General features: G+C 36.3%; 3 protein-coding genes across 6 annotated transcripts; 1 reads left to right on the top strand and 2 right to left on the bottom strand.

Annotated features, from left to right (window-relative positions):
• Positions 1-452: 452 nt before the first annotated feature.
• LOC147565998 (isocitrate dehydrogenase [NAD] regulatory subunit 1, mitochondrial) lies at positions 453-4245 on the bottom strand. 2 transcript variants are annotated; one of them, XM_086652449.1, is made up of 4 exons: positions 3530-4245; positions 2270-2509; positions 1570-1648; positions 453-1061 (listed from the first exon to the last, which is right to left on the bottom strand). In XM_086652449.1, exons 1-4 carry the CDS (start codon positions 4085-4087, stop codon positions 787-789), a joined length of 1152 nt encoding a protein of 383 aa, XP_086508575.1. In that variant the 5' UTR covers positions 4088-4245; the 3' UTR covers positions 453-786. The 2 variants fall into 2 exon arrangements, with proteins under 2 accessions (XP_086508575.1, XP_086508576.1); XM_086652450.1 differs by having other exon boundaries at positions 2270-2497; positions 3530-4179.
• Positions 4246-7859: 3614 nt separating this feature from the next.
• On the top strand, positions 7860-9729 carry LOC147565997 (small nuclear ribonucleoprotein SmD3b-like). The gene is made up of 5 exons (XM_086652461.1): positions 7860-8147; positions 8670-8722; positions 8816-8882; positions 8995-9051; positions 9388-9729. The coding sequence occupies exons 1-5, from the start codon at positions 7989-7991 to the stop codon at positions 9451-9453; spliced, it is 402 nt and encodes a 133-aa protein (XP_086508587.1). The 5' UTR covers positions 7860-7988; the 3' UTR covers positions 9454-9729.
• An 852-nt stretch (positions 9730-10581) lies between these two features.
• On the bottom strand, positions 10582-16984 carry LOC147565996 (BTB/POZ domain-containing protein). Of its 3 annotated transcripts, XM_086652459.1 has the most exons (14): positions 16568-16984; positions 16182-16337; positions 14769-15605; positions 14334-14663; positions 13793-14023; positions 13321-13482; positions 12725-12937; positions 12590-12634; positions 12421-12479; positions 12181-12313; positions 12022-12096; positions 11782-11862; positions 11262-11330; positions 10582-11171 (listed from the first exon to the last, which is right to left on the bottom strand). In XM_086652459.1, exons 3-14 carry the CDS (start codon positions 15570-15572, stop codon positions 10950-10952), a joined length of 2424 nt encoding a protein of 807 aa, XP_086508585.1. In that variant the 5' UTR covers positions 15573-15605; positions 16182-16337; positions 16568-16984; the 3' UTR covers positions 10582-10949. The 3 variants fall into 3 exon arrangements, with proteins under 3 accessions (XP_086508585.1, XP_086508586.1, XP_086508584.1); XM_086652460.1 differs by lacking the exon at positions 16182-16337 and having other exon boundaries at positions 16374-16656; XM_086652458.1 differs by lacking the exon at positions 16568-16984 and having other exon boundaries at positions 16001-16521.
• Between the last annotated feature and the right edge of the window lie 1426 nt (positions 16985-18410).

The raw sequence follows: 18410 nt of genomic DNA, 5'->3' as shown, positions 1-18410 counted from the left end.
AATTCATGGTGATTAATTGATCAACCTAAAGGCTCTACCCAAACAATAAAAAGATCCAATCTCGATTTTGAAAAAAAGAAGGGTTGCCCACATTTGTCGTCTTAACTTTCGGTCTGTCGTCTAAAGGGAATAAAAAAAGACTAATGAATTTGAGTAAACCAGCAAAAACACACGGCATTCAGTTGGTTTTGGTTGCGGGGATGGAACTTTAAGAAGTTCCCGTTTTTTATTAATTAGGAAATGGTCTATTCTCACTGAATGTATTTGCACCAATTTTTAGAAGATGTGGCTGCCAATTTATGGTAAAAAGCAATAAGCCTCTAGAAATGAAGTTATGTTTTCATGGGATGTTATTGAGATGTAATGGTCTATTCTCATTGAAGAAGTTAGGTCAAATTTTTCATACTACTGAAAATCAAACCATTGGTGAACACTCTACAAACAACAAATTATGAACAACAAAGAGAGATCTTACATGAATTCTCAAAATGATGACAGGTGATTGAAGGTCCTTTCAAGAATAGAATACCCATAAAAAATGTAATCATCAGAATTTCTTCCAAAAGAGACTTATTTTGGCACTCAAAACGACTCATAAAATGAGAAGCAAGAATCAATTATTCGAAAATTTCAAAACACTGGTTTCAACAAGGAGATGAGCCAAAACCAGTACTTGGGTAGGTAAAACAAGAAAAATAAATACAGCTCCGAGATAAAAGCTCGTCAGGAGTCTCGTAGGCAGATCGAAGAGAGACCAAATAGGAAAAGAGAACTAGGTCGGGAAGTTCAATCCAGAGAAGCAATGACAGCATCGACTACCTCTTGAGTTGTACTGGTTCCTCCAAGATCTTTGGTCCGGTACTTGCCCTCTGAGATTACATGCATAACTGCAGTTTCCAACCTGTCAGCGAAAGAGGGAAACTGGAGATGCCTTAGCATCATGGCAGATGATAGAAGCAAGGCTACTGGGTTTGCTTTCTTTTGCTCAACCAACTTATCGTTTCCAACGTTTCCAGCTGAAGCACCTTGCTCAAAAACAGCATGATCGGCTCCGACATTTCCTGCATATACCATGGGTCAGTGTCTCTTTCTGAGTCGATGGAGTTCGTGTGCGGTAACTGTAAGGAAAACTTATGCGCTCTTGATTGTTAAACATATGAGCACCATTAAGTTTCTTCAGTATTTTATTTGAAAAATACAAGTGGAACTAATATAAATGAAGCCACCTTAAATCGGTCTAACTTGAAATCCCACCGATTCCCACCAAGGCACCAAGTGCCAAATAAAGGTTGTTTAACCACAAGAACCAAAATTCGTTGAATTCCCTTCACCAACAACATAGCAACAGATAGCTAAGACATGATTAAACCTAAGTTTGTGCACGCTTCCAACGCAACGCAATTGGTTGAGTGGGATGTTTAATGGCCCTTAAACTTAGGTTCTAGACTAACTCTGGGCCTGGACTACTCTCAACATGAAATACAGTCCTATGCAATTGGAACTGCTAATGAACTACCAATTGAGCCACAAATGAGCCCAAAAGAAACTGATGAATTTCATGTGCCTTACCTCCTGGCATCACACCAGTGCCTCCAGCGATACCTGCTGCTGTATTTGCCACTAAATTTCCATATAGATTTGGTGTCACCTGCAAAGCATAACCAAGACTTCATAAGCCACAGTAAAATTATCAATTTGCTAGGTGAAATCTGGTCCTACAAGTTCATGAGCTGATTATTGTAAAGGTGCCTTCATTCTGAAATTAGGTAAAAAAAAATTAGGGTACCGTTGTCAGCTAATCAGTTACGTTGACACAGTTCAAAGTGCACAAGAATTGCCATTCGTTAGGCTGTCCGGTCATTTTATTTTCTTTTTTGCTTGCCTACGGAATTTGATTATGCAATTTTACCAAAGATATAACCTGCTTACTCCATTGCTGGTGGGATAGGAAAAATTTTCTTCCATCTATTTTTCCCATTGGCCTTTGTTTATGCAATTTTACCAAAAATATGTTTGTTTCAATTGTTTTTTTGTTTGTTTAATTAAAGTATTTTGCAAGTATGTTACTCAATATTATTCAACCCATATATGCCTACAGAAGTTAAAAAAATTTCATCTTGTCGTAATGTTTAGACAAAAAGTGGTTCGTCCACACGGTATATTTCTACCATAACAGAACTGGACAAATTCGTTCATCCAATTTTCAGACCAATGCAATCAGTAAACAAGTAAAAGCACAAGCAAAAACATGATGAAAATGATAACATACCATGACATCAAACTGTTCAGGCTTTGACACAAGTTGCATGCAGCAATTGTCCACAATAATCTCGTTATATGTTATTCCCGGATATTTTGTGGCAACCTCACGACAAGATTCTAAAAACAGCCCATCTGCAAGCTTCATAATATTAGCCTTGTGCACGGCTGTCACTTTCTTTCGGTTATTAAGATAAGCGTATTCAAAAGCGTACTTCGCAATTCGTTCTGAACAGAACTTTGTAATCACCTAGCAAAATGACTGATTAGAAGCTTATAAACAATTGAAACTAATAATCTGAAAGAAACATCAAACACCTATTAAGAATTTGAGAACGAAAACATGAATTAAGAACAACATCCACCAATAGCATGCTACTTATTTTTCTTCTAATAGATATGAGATATACCACTTAATTCACAATGTTCATTTGATTGTTCATTTCAATTCCAATATCAAAATGTAATTCACTCCATGTTAAGTTTGTGGACAATACATCCAACCCAAAAACCAATTTGGCAATGAGTTGAGAGGACCTAGATAGCATATTCTTGGTTGTAAGAGTACCCTTTGTCCATGTGAGACTATTCTCACACGCCCCCTCACGTGTGACATTCTTCTTCAATCTAAAAAGCGTTCCTTTGGCCTTTGGGACGTGGAGTTGTGGAGCACTTGTGACAGTTAGTTAGGCCTATGATTTATAAGCCTAAGCTATGGTACCATTTTAAGTTTGTAAATGGCTGAAGATTCAACTGATAACAAATTAGCAATGAGAAGAAATTACCTAGATATTATATTCTTGGTTATAGAAGTACCTATGTCCATGTTCGGCTATTCTAACACGGCCCTGAAAGGTGGCATTCCTCTAACCATAGGCCGTGTCTTTTTATGATGTGGATCAGGTGAGGCTGTTGGGTGTATCATGTGTGACCTAGCTATGATACAATGTTAAAGTTTTTTGATATCCAACTACAAACCAATTGGTACTACCGACTACCGAGGGTATATGACCTAGATATTGTATTCAGGGTTACAAGAGTACCCCATTTGTCCATTTTGGACTATTCTCACACTCTATTGATTTAAACCCAAAAAAAGAAAAAACATGCTCTGGATCACAAACAATAGAAAACTCGAAACCCTAGTTCTTGAATTGTACAAACCGAAACCCTAGAAACTCCAATATTTTGTTCTCATATCTCAATTGGATCACATAAAAAAGCAAGAAAAAATAAATAAACAGAAGAGAATGAAAAGGAAGAAGAATACCTTAAGACTTTCAACAACACCAGGAACAACCTCATGTTCAAGACCTGCATATTCACCTTCAGTATTCTCACGAATCACAACAATATCAACATTATCATGTCTCGTAGGCAAACCAGGAAGATTAAAGCAATTAACAAGAGAAGCATAAAGATCAAGTTCTTTCCTCAATTGAACATTCAAAGAACTAACACCACCACCAACTGGTGTCGCTAATCCACCTTTTATACAAACCTTATTCTTCTTAATCGATTCAATTACTTCTTCAGGAACTTTCGTCATATCACCATGAACATCAAACTTTTCAAAATACACAGGTGCGTGCATCGCTTCCATAACTTGTTCAACTGCTCCAGTAACAAGAGGACCGATTCCATCTCCAGGTATTAGGGTTACAGGTCTTGGAGCACCATCACCAGGTCTTGGCATATACGTTACAGATCTTTTAGGTTCATATCGTGAACCTATTCCAAGTATAGGACGATGAATATCGGATGAAAATGAAGTTTCTGATGATCTTCCAAGGATTTGTTTGAGAATCGGAAGGGTTTTTCTAGCCATTGATGAAGATTCCTAGGGTTTACTTTTTTTTTGTTTGAAGAAACGATCGAGGATTTCTAGTTCGAGAAACAGAGAAAAGGTACGAGAGGTGGAAGGAAAAAAGAGAATTTTTCCATTTATGTAAATGATAAGGGAATTTAATGTTTAGCCCTTCACTCTCATGTGAGAATTTGAGGTTGCCCTTTCTTTTGTATCTAATTATCTTTACCTCCCTCAACTAACAGAATCCATGAGCTGGCATTCACGTGTGGTTCGCAAATAGACTAAAATGCCCTGGATGTGCCTCTCTGTGATCCTCAATTACAGTTATTGGATGCCTGAAAAATGGACCATAATCCAGTCGAAATTTGAGTAGACAGATATCGACCCACTTTTCGGACATCTTATTTTGTTTTGTTCTCATGTCTGTCTAGAACCACTGTGAGGATTACAAGCCTCTATCGAGTTTATCAAGTTTATTTTATTTGGTTATCGAATACGGAGTATGAAACTTACCATAGGTTTTCAAGTTAGTCGTAGCTCTCTGAGTAAGATTATAAAAAAAAAAAGGTTAATGCCGTTTTGACCTCCCAATTTGTGACCAACTCACCGTGTTAGTCTTATAAGTGCTAGCAGTTCGATTTGACCCCCAAGGGCAAAAAAAAAATCGACTTTTTCGGAAAAAACCTATGGGGGTCAAAAGAAATTGATTCTCAAAAAATTTAAAACATTAAAGCACCTCATCTCTTCATATTTCCCCTGTTTCATCACCTCTCTCATCCACTTTATCTCTCTCACCGCCTCATTAATCTTCTTCGACGAAAGTCGTCGACCGTCCAAATTTTCCGGCGACCTTCAAACTTAAAACACTTATATATATATATATATATATATTTGTTTTATTTCTCTCTTTTCTTCTTTCTTTTTTCTTTTTTCCCTTTTTTTTCTCTTTCTAAACTCTCCAACGAAAGGGGTTCCCCTTCGCTGCATATGGCAAACCAGATCTAACTAGACCTTTAAAGGTTTAGTTCCTCGCCAAGGATCTTCGAAGGTGTAGTTCGTAGATCTGAACCAAACCTTCGAAGATCTGGTTTTTTTAATCTATTTCACCAGACCTTCGTCAAAGAGTTTTGAGATAGAAAATGGAAAGAAGAAGATGAAGAAAGAAAGAAAGAAAGAAATAAAGAAGAAGAAGAATAAGAAGAAGAAAGAGCAAGAATAAATAAAAAAAAATAGTTTAAAGGTCGCCGAAATAATTGGTCGGTCGGCTACCTTCGTTGGAGAAGATGATGAGGTGACGAAGGGAGATATGAAGTGGAGAAGTGAGGGAGAGATGAGGTGGCTTTAAAGTTTTTGAGAATTATTGGCCTTCAAGGGTACTCCCGGAAAAAGTGAATTTTTTTTTGGAGACTGATCGAACTGTTAGACACTTAAGGGAGCTAAAATAACGAATTAGTCACAAATTATGGACTAAAATGGAATTAACCCAAACAATACAAGCGTTTGTTTTCTTAGTTTTATAGATAGATGAAATTTATATAGTTTTTAATAAAAAAATTATTAGAGAAATATAGCGATGTCATTTCTATCATACAATTTATATTTACATAATTGTTACATAACTGCAGTTTGCTTGAGCAGCGGTTGGCATTTTAAAGTTGTAGATCAAGAATATCGTAGTTAATCGTTTATTGTCAGTATGTCGAACTTGAAAACTCAACCTTATTTAGAATATTATTTAGATGGAGTCATAATTGATTGCTTCTTGTTTGTTTATTGTCGATATTGATGATGATGTAGGTTAAACTTGAATACCAGACATTATTGTGAGGGGAAAACATTATTGAGAGTGGAGTTTGATTTTTGGGAGGAAATTTTCACTTGCCCAATAAAAATGAAAAGCCAATAGTCAACAAAAAGTTTTCATTTCTTTGCTTATGCTGAAGTTTTTTTGTTGAAAGTGCTTATACTCAAGCTAGTATATAATTCTCAACCACACCAAACAATATTAGAAATGAATTAAAAATTACTATGGTTCTTGATACTCTTATGGGTTATTTTCTTATTACCCCCCTAAAGTATGATTAGTTCCCCACGTGGCCTCATAAGTTTGCATAAATGTCGAGATGGCGTCATTTTGTGTGTTTTCTATGCATTGACTCATCAGTCAAACTTGCACACTCCAAAATTGCCCTTCTTTGATTTTTTTTGAATTAATTCCTATATGGCCCCCTACTTTGTGACCAACTTCAAATATGGCCCCCAAAATTCTGTAAATTCAAATATGGCCCCCTTTTTTGATGTAATTGTCCTAACTACTCTTCCTTTAAATCCTTTTTCAAAATTAAAAATAAAAATAAAATCTTAAGTCCACCTCATTTCCCTCTCCACCATACATCTCTCTCCATGTCAACTCTATCTCTCCACATCACCTCTCTTTCCAACTCACCTCTCTCTCTCCAACTCACCTCTCTCTCTCCAACTCACCTTCATCTTCTCCGATTGAAATCGCCAGTCGGAAAATTTTCCGGCCGGCAACCTCAAAAAAAAGAAAAAAAAATTTTCTTTCATCTCTCTCTCTAAAAACTCCGACGAAGGGGGTTTCCCTTCGCCGGACCAAAACTTTTTTTTTTTGAGGTCGCCGGCCGGAAAATTTTCCGGTCGGCGACTTCAATTGGAAAAGATGAAGGTGAGTTGGAGAGAGAGAGGGGTGAGTTGGAGAGAGAGAGGTGAGTTGGAAAGAGAGGTGATGTGGAGAGAGAGAGTTGATATGGAGAGAGATGTGTGGTGGAGAGGGAAATGAGGTGGAACTATGATTTTATTTTTATTTTTAATTTTGAAAAAAGATTTAAAGGAAGGGCAGTTAGGACATTAACTTAAAAATAGGGGGGCATATTTGAATTTACAAAATTTTGGGGGCCATATTTGAAGCTGGTCACAAAGTAGGGGGCCATATAGGAATTAACTCATTTTTTTTTTGTTTTTATTCTTTATGTTGCTCTATCTTTACTTTTAGTCTTGTCTCTTCATATTCATCATCAATTCTCTTCATTATTTTTGTTTTTTTTTCTGCATATTTCACATCTCAATAAAGATATTTTTTTCTTCGTCTCATACTCTCTCTCTCTCTCCTTGAGGATCTCTATTAAAGGAGATCATCTTAACTTAAATAAATATTTTGGAATAACCATGGACCAGATGTTATCTTCTTCATGAAGAAAAAAACCTCGCACAGATCTGGTCCGCTGCGTTTAAAAAAATTAGGATTTTTGCATTTAATTGAGATATTAGAGAGAGAGAGAGAAAGACGAAAAAACATAGAAAAATGAAGAAAGAGACAGAGAAGATAGACCACAAATATAAAGATCGATAATGGAGGTTCTTAAAGAGAAGAAAGGAGATGAAGAATGAAGATGATGAAGGGCTGAGAATAAAAAGACAAGAAATATAAGGGACAAAAATAGAAATTGAGGAAGAAAAAGGCAAAAGGGTTGTATTGGAAAGTTTTTGTTTGACTTTATAGTCAAAGCATGAAAATTAAAAAGAGGGGGTCATCTAAGCATTTAGGTAAACTTAAGGGGTCACGCAAGAAACCGGTCATACTTTAGGGCCCAATCCGGACATTAACCCTAATTTCATTCCCACTACGCCAGATGCTACATCTATGAAACAGCAACTTTGCTGTCTTGAATCTCAAACCGTCTGTCTTACCCGATATTGTTCCCATCTGCGACGTGTCAAAATCCGGTCTTTCTGGGCCGGATATTCCGAGCGTACAGCCAACCTATATAATGAGCTATTCGACCCAGTGAAATCTCCCACAATTTTTCTCGCTCACTATATACTAGTAAGTCGAACTGAAACATTTTTGAGCTAGGGTTTTAGAGAGAGAAAGTGAGGGTTAGAGAAAAAAGAAGAAGCCATGAGTAGGAGTCTTGGAATACCAGTGAAGTTACTACATGAAGCAGCAGGTCATATCGTGACAGTGGAGTTGAAGAGCGGAGAGCTTTACAGAGGAAGCATGATCGAATGTGAAGATAATTGGAATTGTCAACTTGAGAATATTACCTTCACTGCCAAGGTACTCTCTCTTTCTCTCTAACTATTGATGTTGATTCATTTTGGGTTTTTGGCATTTGTTTAACCCTTGGCAAACCCTAAATTATCTTGAACCCTAGTATACTAAAATAACGAATACTTAACATAGGAGAGCTTACAATTAGGGTTATTAAATCCTTTAATTCCTGAAAATCGGTCTTGAACTTGGTTTGAAACTTGGGTAGAACCTAAAAATTATTGGTGGGTCTTCATTTATGACATTTCGAATTTCTGTGAGTTGAGATCATAGTTTAGTCAAAAGGGGGAAAGATATCTTGAAATACTAAGAAACCCTAGTTTTCACGATTTCACATTCATTGTGATTTGAGCAAGAAGATGAAGTAATATTGTTTCTTCTTTTTCCGGTCAGTGATGATTTAAAGAGGATTCCTATACTGTTTTGGGCCTTTGGCTAGTAGTTTGACACTCGTAAGGACGTTCGTCCACCCAACTTCTAAGCAAGACTATTGTTGTACTTGTAGTTACATCTTATTCTTGTCTGTAGGATGGGAAGATCTCGCAACTTGAGCATGTGTTCATCCGAGGGAGCAAAGTGAGGTAACTGCTGCATTTTTCTTCTTCGTGTTTCTATATATGTATATTGTGGAATATATCCTCCAATTGTGCGCTTACGTAAATGATAAATGACAGGTTCATGGTCATACCAGATATGCTTAAGAACGCTCCGATGTTCAAACGTCTCGATGCTAAAGTTAAGGTAAGCCCAAACACATATAAGGTTTATTATATAGTTTATTTTATATATATATATATATATATATATATTAGTTTGAGTTTCTTATATATTTTTGCGCTTTATTGACCTATAGGGTAAGGGTTCATCTCTTGGAGTTGGACGTGGTCGTGCTGTTGCAATGAGAGCCAGAGTAAGTTCTCTTTGCCATTTTCAATTATCACCTCCTTCCCTAACATACATATTAGAGAACCCATAATGAGAAATGAAAATGAACTTCACAATAAACTGAAGCTAGGAATTCGCTTTTACACCATTATTGTCCGGTTTCATACCTATGATCTCTGAATATACTCCGAAGTCCGAATATACTCATACCTATGATCTCTGAATATACTCATCTCCATGTTGCATAGTGTGTGAACAAATGATCAATTCTAAAGCGTATCCTACTCTTCTGTTGGAAAAAAATGAAGCATTCGTAGTTGTTCTGGAAAAAGTTGAAATAAGTAAGCCTGTTTTTCTGCAGGCTCAAGCTACCGGTCGTGGAGGTGCTCCGCCAGGGAGGGGTGCCGCGCCACCTGCCCGTAGGTAGTTATACTTTGAAGAAGCTTCTTTTACAGCTTACTATGACAAATTTTCTAATGGAGTGCATGGGTGCAACCTCCTGTTTTGAGGATCTTTACCTGTGATTTTATGAAGTTGAGGAAGTTAATGCAAGTATATGGTTTTCATTTTGATTGTCTCCTGCTTTTATTAAAACATATACCATCTTTGATGGATTGAAGTTAAGTTGTTGTCTTTCCCAAATCCTTAGACCTTGTATGTTTACATAGTTGGAGCTAATCTATCTTTTGCTTGCGCTACCAAATTTTGGTCTAGGATGTGGTCTTGGCCCTTCGGCTCAACTTTCTTGCAGCAGTACTGATGTGGTTGCATTGTCATAGATGCACCCTTTGGCTCATTTTACAAGTGCTTAAAAGAAGGTTTAATTCCTTTCTGATCCTCTGAGGCATCCTTGGCTCATTTTACAAGTGCTTAGAAGTAGGTTACAGGTATTCAATTGAGTGCAACTTCCTACTGTTTTATTATGTTATATGCCCTTCTTTTGCTTTATCTCTCTAGAGGTTTTAAGTTTTTAACATGGAAAGCAACCCAGAGTAGCTCTAATTCTTTTGTGATTTGTGGTCTAGGGCTCCTAGCCTGATCCCACAAACTAGGTCTCTCTACCTCTCTCTCTTCTCTCTCTCTCTCTCTCTCTCTCTCTCTCTCTCTATATATATATATATATATATATATATATATATATACTCACTTTCTCTCCATCTCATCAAATCCCAACTAATGGGATGGTGGACTCTCCTCCTAGGTGGAGAAATTTTTATTTTCTCACGGAATTGTTCATCTTTTGAAAGAACGAGCCAGTAACTTTGGGTACAAAAAGAAGATGAAACTAGGAATTGGACGGAGCTCTTAAAATAGGGGGGTCAAATTTGAATTTATAAAATACTGAAGGTGAAAGCTGTCTGCCAACTAGGGGCAAAAAACATTAATCTTTAGAAGGGTCACCCAAAATGCACCATTTCAGCCAAGGGCAATGAGCTACTGCCGAAGCTCATTTTTGTCAGAGGATCTTCAACACTTTCATCCTTCCTTAGTAGTAAGTAGTGGTTAATGTCCACTAGTGCAAAATTGAAAAGATCACAAGAGACAGTTATAACGGTTTCGAAATGACAGTCACTGACTGTCTTCTTTATATTAACAACCAAAAAAGCGATTTCCGCACCTTAAGCTAAACATGTTTACACGAAAGCCTTGTAACTTTTAATACTAGAAAGAAGTTGATACAACAAGATAGTTCTTCAGAGTTGCCACAAAAAGTGGAAAGTAAAAGAACAGACACAATTATTCAGCTCAACCTAAACAGTTTAACTTATCACAGATTCATCAAGTAAGCGAAGAGATCTTCAAACCCATTGTCACTAATTGTTCTTGCAACTTATTCAACAACCGACTATTGGGATGAGAGACCAGAGATGATAGAGCCACCATCACACCATGTTTATCGATCAGGCAGGTACCTTATTTAATTCACATGTGAAAATATCCATAAAGTTCTAAGAAACAGATGCAGAGATTCCATGGGTTTGAATCATTTGTCGTTGGCCCAATCAGAATAACTCGGAAAAATCTGAAAGGAAGCAGTGCAGTAGGCCCATATACGGGCCATGACGAGTATTGTCCAGGTTTACACATCGTTTGATCATTCTCATGAACTCTTAAGTTGGTCCAGTTTTTTCCATCCAAAGAACCCTGAAAACATAGGCAAGAAATTTTTCTTATCTGTTCATAGTTATCTTTTCTTTTAGGTTAAATAAAGAAAGGTACTTGCTTTAGCATTACCTGAAGAGCCCAAGATCTTGGGAATGCAGTTGAACCGTCTTGCCTCAATGTGTAATAATTACACATCAGCTGCAATGAAAAAAATGTTTTTCAGCATTCAAGTAGAGTTATGTTCACCAAGTCTGGCCGTCTGGGGCAGTCGTTGAGCTCTCACCGTCCCTAGACCACCCTAACAGACCCTTTTTCCTAGTTTATCTCTTCATTTAACTTTTGTATTGTATATGGAACTTTCGAAACTTAGGTAGTGTTTTCTTTTGTAAGTCATATTTCGAGGTTTGAACCGACTCAAGTCATATTTCATAGCGTTTGGTTTTGTCCTACTCTTGAGTCTGTTTGACTAGTCGGAATGACTGATTCAGGATGATTTTGAGTCCCTTTGAAAAAAAAAAAAACACCACTTCAATTATTAAATTAAGCCCAAGTTATAGAATATGATGCCATAGCGAACATGTGGTTATGTTTTCTTATCAAATATCAAATGTAAACTTATATCTGAACGCTGAAAGTCTAGAGATTAAACCTGATGATCTTGACCAATGTCAACCATCCACCATGAACAATTCTTCCCGTCCTCAACTCTAGGCCCAGCAAAAGAGGTTGCCTAAATATACCAAAATTAGATTCACTAATCACCCATAGAAGATCAACACTCATTTAAAAGGCAGCCTAAGTTCGGTTGTGAGTTTAAATTGCCCAACTCTAAAGTTCCCACCATTACCAAGTGTTGGTGTTCGACGTAATTTCGGTCGGGATGTCTTACCTGGTATGTTCTTGACACGAGAGCCTTCGGATCAGTGTATCTCGAACATGGGCTACTAGCAGTCACAGTAATTTTCTGCAACAAAAGAACTCTCACTGTAAAAAGATGAATCAAGAACCAAAGTCAGTAGGATGCAAACAATTAGGTTGAAAGCTGTACCTTTGACAGAACGGGATTAACCCACTGATGTTGTCCGTATGATGTTCCAGCAAAGTAGAGAACTCCATTGTTGTCCCCGTCACATATGTATTGAAGCTCCTTGAAAGTAGACTGACGATGCTGAAATCTTACACTACAAGAAAGGAAACCGTAAAAATGATAATTGTACCTTTTTATCTTCATTCTTGAAGCAGTACCATATGTACGAGTCAAGAAGTGAGGACGTAAGTGAATTCTTACTTGTGATGATTCTCTGGTTGGGTTATACTAGAGATGGAATATTTAACTGCTTCCTTCACCTGTTACATGACCATGACATCGATCACTTGGACATTCCAATTATAATGTATTTGAACGGAAAGGAGGGAGAAGGGTCAATAATATGTTAAATTCGAAGAGTTTTACTCACAAGATGTTCAAAACCAGACATCAGGCAGAGGTCGCTCTTTTCTAACTGCAAAATTGTCAATATATACAGCATGGTGTTAGTAACTTTCGCTCTTGAAATGCAAAGACACTCTAGTACCCCGTATATTTTAAATACCTTCTCAAGTAAGTTTGAAGGCATTAATCCAAAACGAACTAAAGGCAACAAAATCTCGACTGCTTGAAGCCTCTCTCTGAAAAGGAGGGCGGCCGTTGACTTCTTCAACATTGCATCTATCGCTTCCCAACCATACATCTCGGTGGATTGCATGCCCCATAGTAGTATTGCATCAAGAATTCTTTCCTCAGATGTTACAGTCAAATCTGGATGCTGCAGAAGATCAAAATTGTCATAAATAGTTCTCTCATTATATGGGTGTTGAAGTGCAGAAGCTCAATTCTTGATTTGAATATTTAAGTATTAAGAAACGATTGTGGCCGCATCAATTCAAAAAAACGATTGTGGCCGCATAGTCAAAGTCACTTGGTTAAACTGAGATATCAGGTTTTCAGATAACTCCAACATATTCCTTTCTCCTATGCTAGTCAAAGTCACTTGCCTCTTCTCCTAGGAGTCCTCATGTGGACCGGTCAGCCTATCTTATGTCTCTCAAGTCTGTGTCTCATTTGTAGGGGCCAGTCATCCCTTTAAGAAACACCGACAAGCCCTTACACTATTCTAAACGTCGAATATTTGAATAGAAAGAAATCTACCAGAAGAATATCGTTGAATGATGCCTCATTCAACAATACAAAGTCGGTGCTGAAAGTTGTGCAGTAATCGAAGTGCTTCGAGAATTTCCTTATGCATGTTTCTTCAAGAACTTTACACGAAGGAATTGATGAAGCAACTTGGAGAACTGGGCATACAGAATCCTGCAATAAATATGAAATAGTTAGTTATCTTAACGAGCCAATTACGCCAAATCATCGTCCTTGTCCATAAAACTTTTGCAATAATAGAAATAACTCGTTGACCTTCATCCATACGAACTCCGTTCCTGCATACGTATGTAGATGAGAGTATTAATATTTTCTACGTGTTTAGAATCAAATGATCTCTTCTTTTGTTCGTAGTTGAAGAGAACGAGTCCTCAAGCTCAGCTTCCCGCTTTCAATTGATATACTAACTATCTCGAAATTACGTATTAAATCGACATGGACAGATACAAGTATACGGAAATACCTCAGAGAGACATTCCAGAATAGCATGGCAGCACTCTTGAAGCAGAGGAGCAACTCCAAATTGATCTGCCAACAGAAGAATTTGGAGTAACAAGCTACCCATGTCTGATCTATCTTGAATATCAAGTTCTCCACAGTATAAGAAGTGGAGCATAGCCATAAAAGCTTCTAACGGAGTATCTCTTAAACAGATCTTTGAGGAATTACTCTCGTACATTCCATTTGTGAACATCTACAAAACGAACATCATTTCTCAGCGACCAAACACCCTTAAATGCAGAAATAAGACAGACCTAAACAAAATTTAAGGCTTATAATTCAGCAAGAACTTATGATTCAGGAAGAACCGGTCACTGTCTGAAACTCTCATGAGGCATATCACAAGTTGGTCCAAATCCATAGTCATAACGTTGCCCGGATTGTCCCATTCAATCAATATGTTTGCACTTCGCGATAAAGTACCTCGTTCATACCCAATAAGTGCTGGTTTAATTAAGACGACAAAATCATAAAAGTGAAGTGAGTTAACATAAAAATCTCACCTTTGTAAAAGCAGCACTCCATAAGCTTAAGATCAGTTTATGTGAATGGGCAGCAAGACCATGACCATCGATGTGAATCTCCAAATCGCTAAATTCACCAGTCGAAAGCCAGTCTTTTAGCCTTTGTACATTGACAGGGACTTCAAAGGGGAACGTCATAGAGCGATTCGGCCTGGAACATGGGTGTAAGATTTCCACTTTCGTACCCGAGTCGAACAATTTTTTGTTCGTTTTGAATCGTTCCATGATTTCTTCACATTGCTTAACCAAGGCTATGACTTCGAATTCTAAGCTTAGATCCCTCAAAGAAACAAGTTGAAGCTCCGAAATCTACATCGTGTTAGATAACAATGTCGATAACCAAAATCAATTGATGCATAAAAACGTCGTTGAAGGATTTTAAGAACTTACGAGCACAAGAAACACGAAACTTACTTGTGTCTGGCCCATATAAATGTATTCAAGAAGCGCATGGAGAGTCGGATAGGTTATCTGAGGAAGCCGAATAACGTCTTGATTGGATGAACTAACACAAAAATTGCCCGATGCACCCAAGATAACTTTGTGTGCCGGCACAGCCTTCTCCTCCGCACCAACAATGAATAAGACGTCGGAAAGATCCCAAGATTCAAGAAAATTCTTCAAACCCCATAAATCTTCATCACATTCATATTCACTTTCCGAGTCATCTTCAGTGTCATTGCTTTGTTCATGTTCGCTATAACCGACATGCTTCCACAATGAAATATGATTCTGTGTTGAAGGGAACACATTTACATTTCTATACCCTACATGTTTATCCCAACTGCTTAGCCCGATATATTGAAAGCTGCAATTTGGGTTTGAATCAAGCCATTGAAACACAAGATTCTGAAACGGGTATCTGCCTTTCCCGATACTAATTAACCCATCATAGATACTAATCCAGTAACTCTGAAATGCCAAAGAACAAGAAAGACCAACGCCTAATTCATCAACCACAGTCTTTCCATCTACCTCAATTTTCAACCTTCGATTTCTATGACTACCTAAAATTACAGTATAATTCGGACTATTATCCGTTTTGTAGTGGTAGTGCTGACTACCGACGCGCTCTCTGAAAACCAAAGTGACATCATTGTGAGCGGAAGCTTCGAAAGCAACACAACCTCGTCCAGCCTCCTTGAATCGCAATTCATTTCGCCAAGCACACTTAAAAGGGGCAACAGTTAGAAACTTCTTCTGTTTCTTCGTATCCATTTTCTCTTGCCTAAGTATCAACTGATCGATCACCTGTAATCAATAAACATATCATTTCCACGAAAAACAGCACTAATGTCCAAAATCAAAGAATCAACTAATAATAAATGAAAGGAAAATGAATTCTAAACTACCCTTAATCATCTGATTCTTCATATATATATATATATTATCCCAAATTTGATCACGAAATCGATCATTTCCACGGAAAACAGCACTGGCGGCCCAAATAATTGAATTAACATGGAAATTAATACTAAACTACCCTTAATCATCTGATTCTTCATATAAATATATGACCCAAATTTGATCAAACAGTGCAAAAAAAAAGGGAAGTGGTTCATTTTTCTTTCCGAAAATAACAAGAACACTAATCTCAATCAAGAACAACAATAACATTGAAGCTCTTTAATTATCTGATTTCTTACCTTATCTATATTCAAAGACCCAAATGAGTAATAATTTCAAATCCAGCATAACAGAGATGAAACCTCACCAATTTAGCTAGAACCCTTACTTTCTCTATCTCAAAGTTATTAAAAATAAACAAAGAAATCTATCTTTAAGCCTCAATTCAATCAGAAATCAATATGATTAGATACCACTTACCCAAAAGAAACAAACAAAAATCCAACAAACCAGTGATATAGATTAGGTTGATTAGTAGACTCCACCTTGTATCCTTATCCAACACATCATTTATTTCCAAAATTACACCATCACTTTCATTTCAATTTTCAACAGAGAGAGAGAGAATAATAATATCTACAAAAAAGACAAGAAACCCAAACTTCAACATACAATTAATATAAAGCCCTTCAACTTGTTTTACAGAGAGAGAATATGATGATGATGAAAAAGAAGAATCTGGTTATGGGTGGTGGTACAAACAAGTGTAAGAACAAAATATCAGATTTGGAAGAAAACCCATGGTTGAAATTTGATGTGTAAAAAAGACTAACAAAAGTAAGTAAAAGTGGGTAGATATAAGTTACCTGATTGAGATGGTTATTGTTCGGCCATCTTTGTCAAAGTAAATCTGAATCAAAGAAAAGGACAATGTTGTCAACAAACAGAAATGGATATTTTGAGGAAGGGCCCTGCCACAAATAATTAACGATTATAATAAGGTCCATATGTCTTGCACAGTTGCACATATCACTCTGACTAGTTGCTGTCTGAGTAGGTTTCCTTAAAAAAAAAAAAAAAAAAAAAAAATTACGACTACAACAGTCATTACAACACATTGCTACATTCTGCAGAAATTATTCGAAAAATAAATTAAGATTCTTGAATTGAATAAATGTTATGATAGTCTGATTTTAAGACATCTTGAGCTTTTATAGACCATATATATCAGTCTCTAAAGGTCGACATGAAAGACTAAGAATCTATCTAATCTACCTTCATTTTGTTCATACTTAGAGCATCTCTAATGCAAGTCCACGAGTTTTAGACCCAAAATAAAATTCAAAAATGGATCACGGTCCAATCTTCTCAGAAAATAGGATTTTAGTCATTTTATCTTGTAGAAGAAGCCTTGTTGATACATAGCCACAAATAAAAAAATGAAATAAAGTATGAAACTTTAACAATAAATAACACGTTATTTATGAAACAAAACATAAACAGAAAAATAATGTAACTTGTACATCTAGACATACTTTAACTATAATAAATGTGTTTTGCTGTAGAAATATACGTAATTGATTCTAAATAACGTGTATATTGCGAAAGAGATAGTAAATGTGAAATCAATCGAAAAAAATCCGAGGAAAAAAAGAAAGAGAAGTTTGGGGATTGGTTTTCAAAAATAGGTTTTCTTTCTTATATAAAAGATTATAATGGGTATTATGATTAAATATAAATAATAGAGATCTGTTTTTTCTATAGAGATGAGTCAATTTGGATTAAATATCCATTATAATTATTATTTTGGCTTAAAATCCTATATTAATATTAAGGTGGACTAAATGTGTGTTTAGGTGTAGATTTTATACTAGGAACTCAAAAATTAATCTTAAAACTTTCAGTGCCACATAGGATTTTTAAAGTTTTTATTTGAAAATTTTCTCCAAAACAATGAAAATTTTCTCCAAAACAACACTTTATTTGGATCAAAGATGATGTGTCGAGTGTGGAATAGAGATATATCAAGATGACACTCTATTTTTAGAGTGTCCTTTTGAGATATCTCTAATTGTCTAACTCATCAATATTTGAATTTCAACCAATAGAAACCGAGTCTTCTATATTTTCTAAATAACTAATTATTTCTTTACAAAAATAACTGCGACACGAAATAATATAAGTTTAGAATTCTACATTGGAGACACAAAAGAGTTGTAGATATCTATTTCCGCCACATAGGAGTGAGAATCTTAATTGGAACTTGACACATAGGACTAATAAAGATTTTTTGAGTTTTGCACTGAAAATGAGAGCATCTCCAATGCAAAACTAAAAAAAAAAAACTCCATTTAGCTTATGTGTTGAGTCTCAATTGAGATTCTCTTTTCTATGTGGCTAACTTGAGTATCTCCAGTTCAAGTCCTTCTCCAATGCAACACTCTAAAAAACTCTAATAGATACACATGTCACACATACACTTAATAGGAAAAAGTGGTTGAGAAAGAAAGGCTTTCTATTGGTCCAAAAATTAAATTTGATGACTAGGACACTTAAGACTCTCAAAACAAATCTCAAAAATAGAGTTTCTAGTTAAGACATCTTAAAACTTAATGCTTCCACATCATCTTAAGATCTCAATTGAGTTTTGCATTGGAGAGGTTTTTTATCAAAAAAACTCTAAAGTCCTAGGTGACACTTAAGATTTTA

This window comes from Eschscholzia californica, unplaced genomic scaffold (genome assembly GCF_041429995.1).
Source record: "Eschscholzia californica isolate CP2 unplaced genomic scaffold, dmEscCali1.0.p SCAF_1, whole genome shotgun sequence".
NCBI lineage: Eukaryota > Viridiplantae > Streptophyta > Magnoliopsida > Ranunculales > Papaveraceae > Eschscholzia > Eschscholzia californica.
This window is presented reverse-complemented; position numbering and strand designations above follow the sequence as displayed.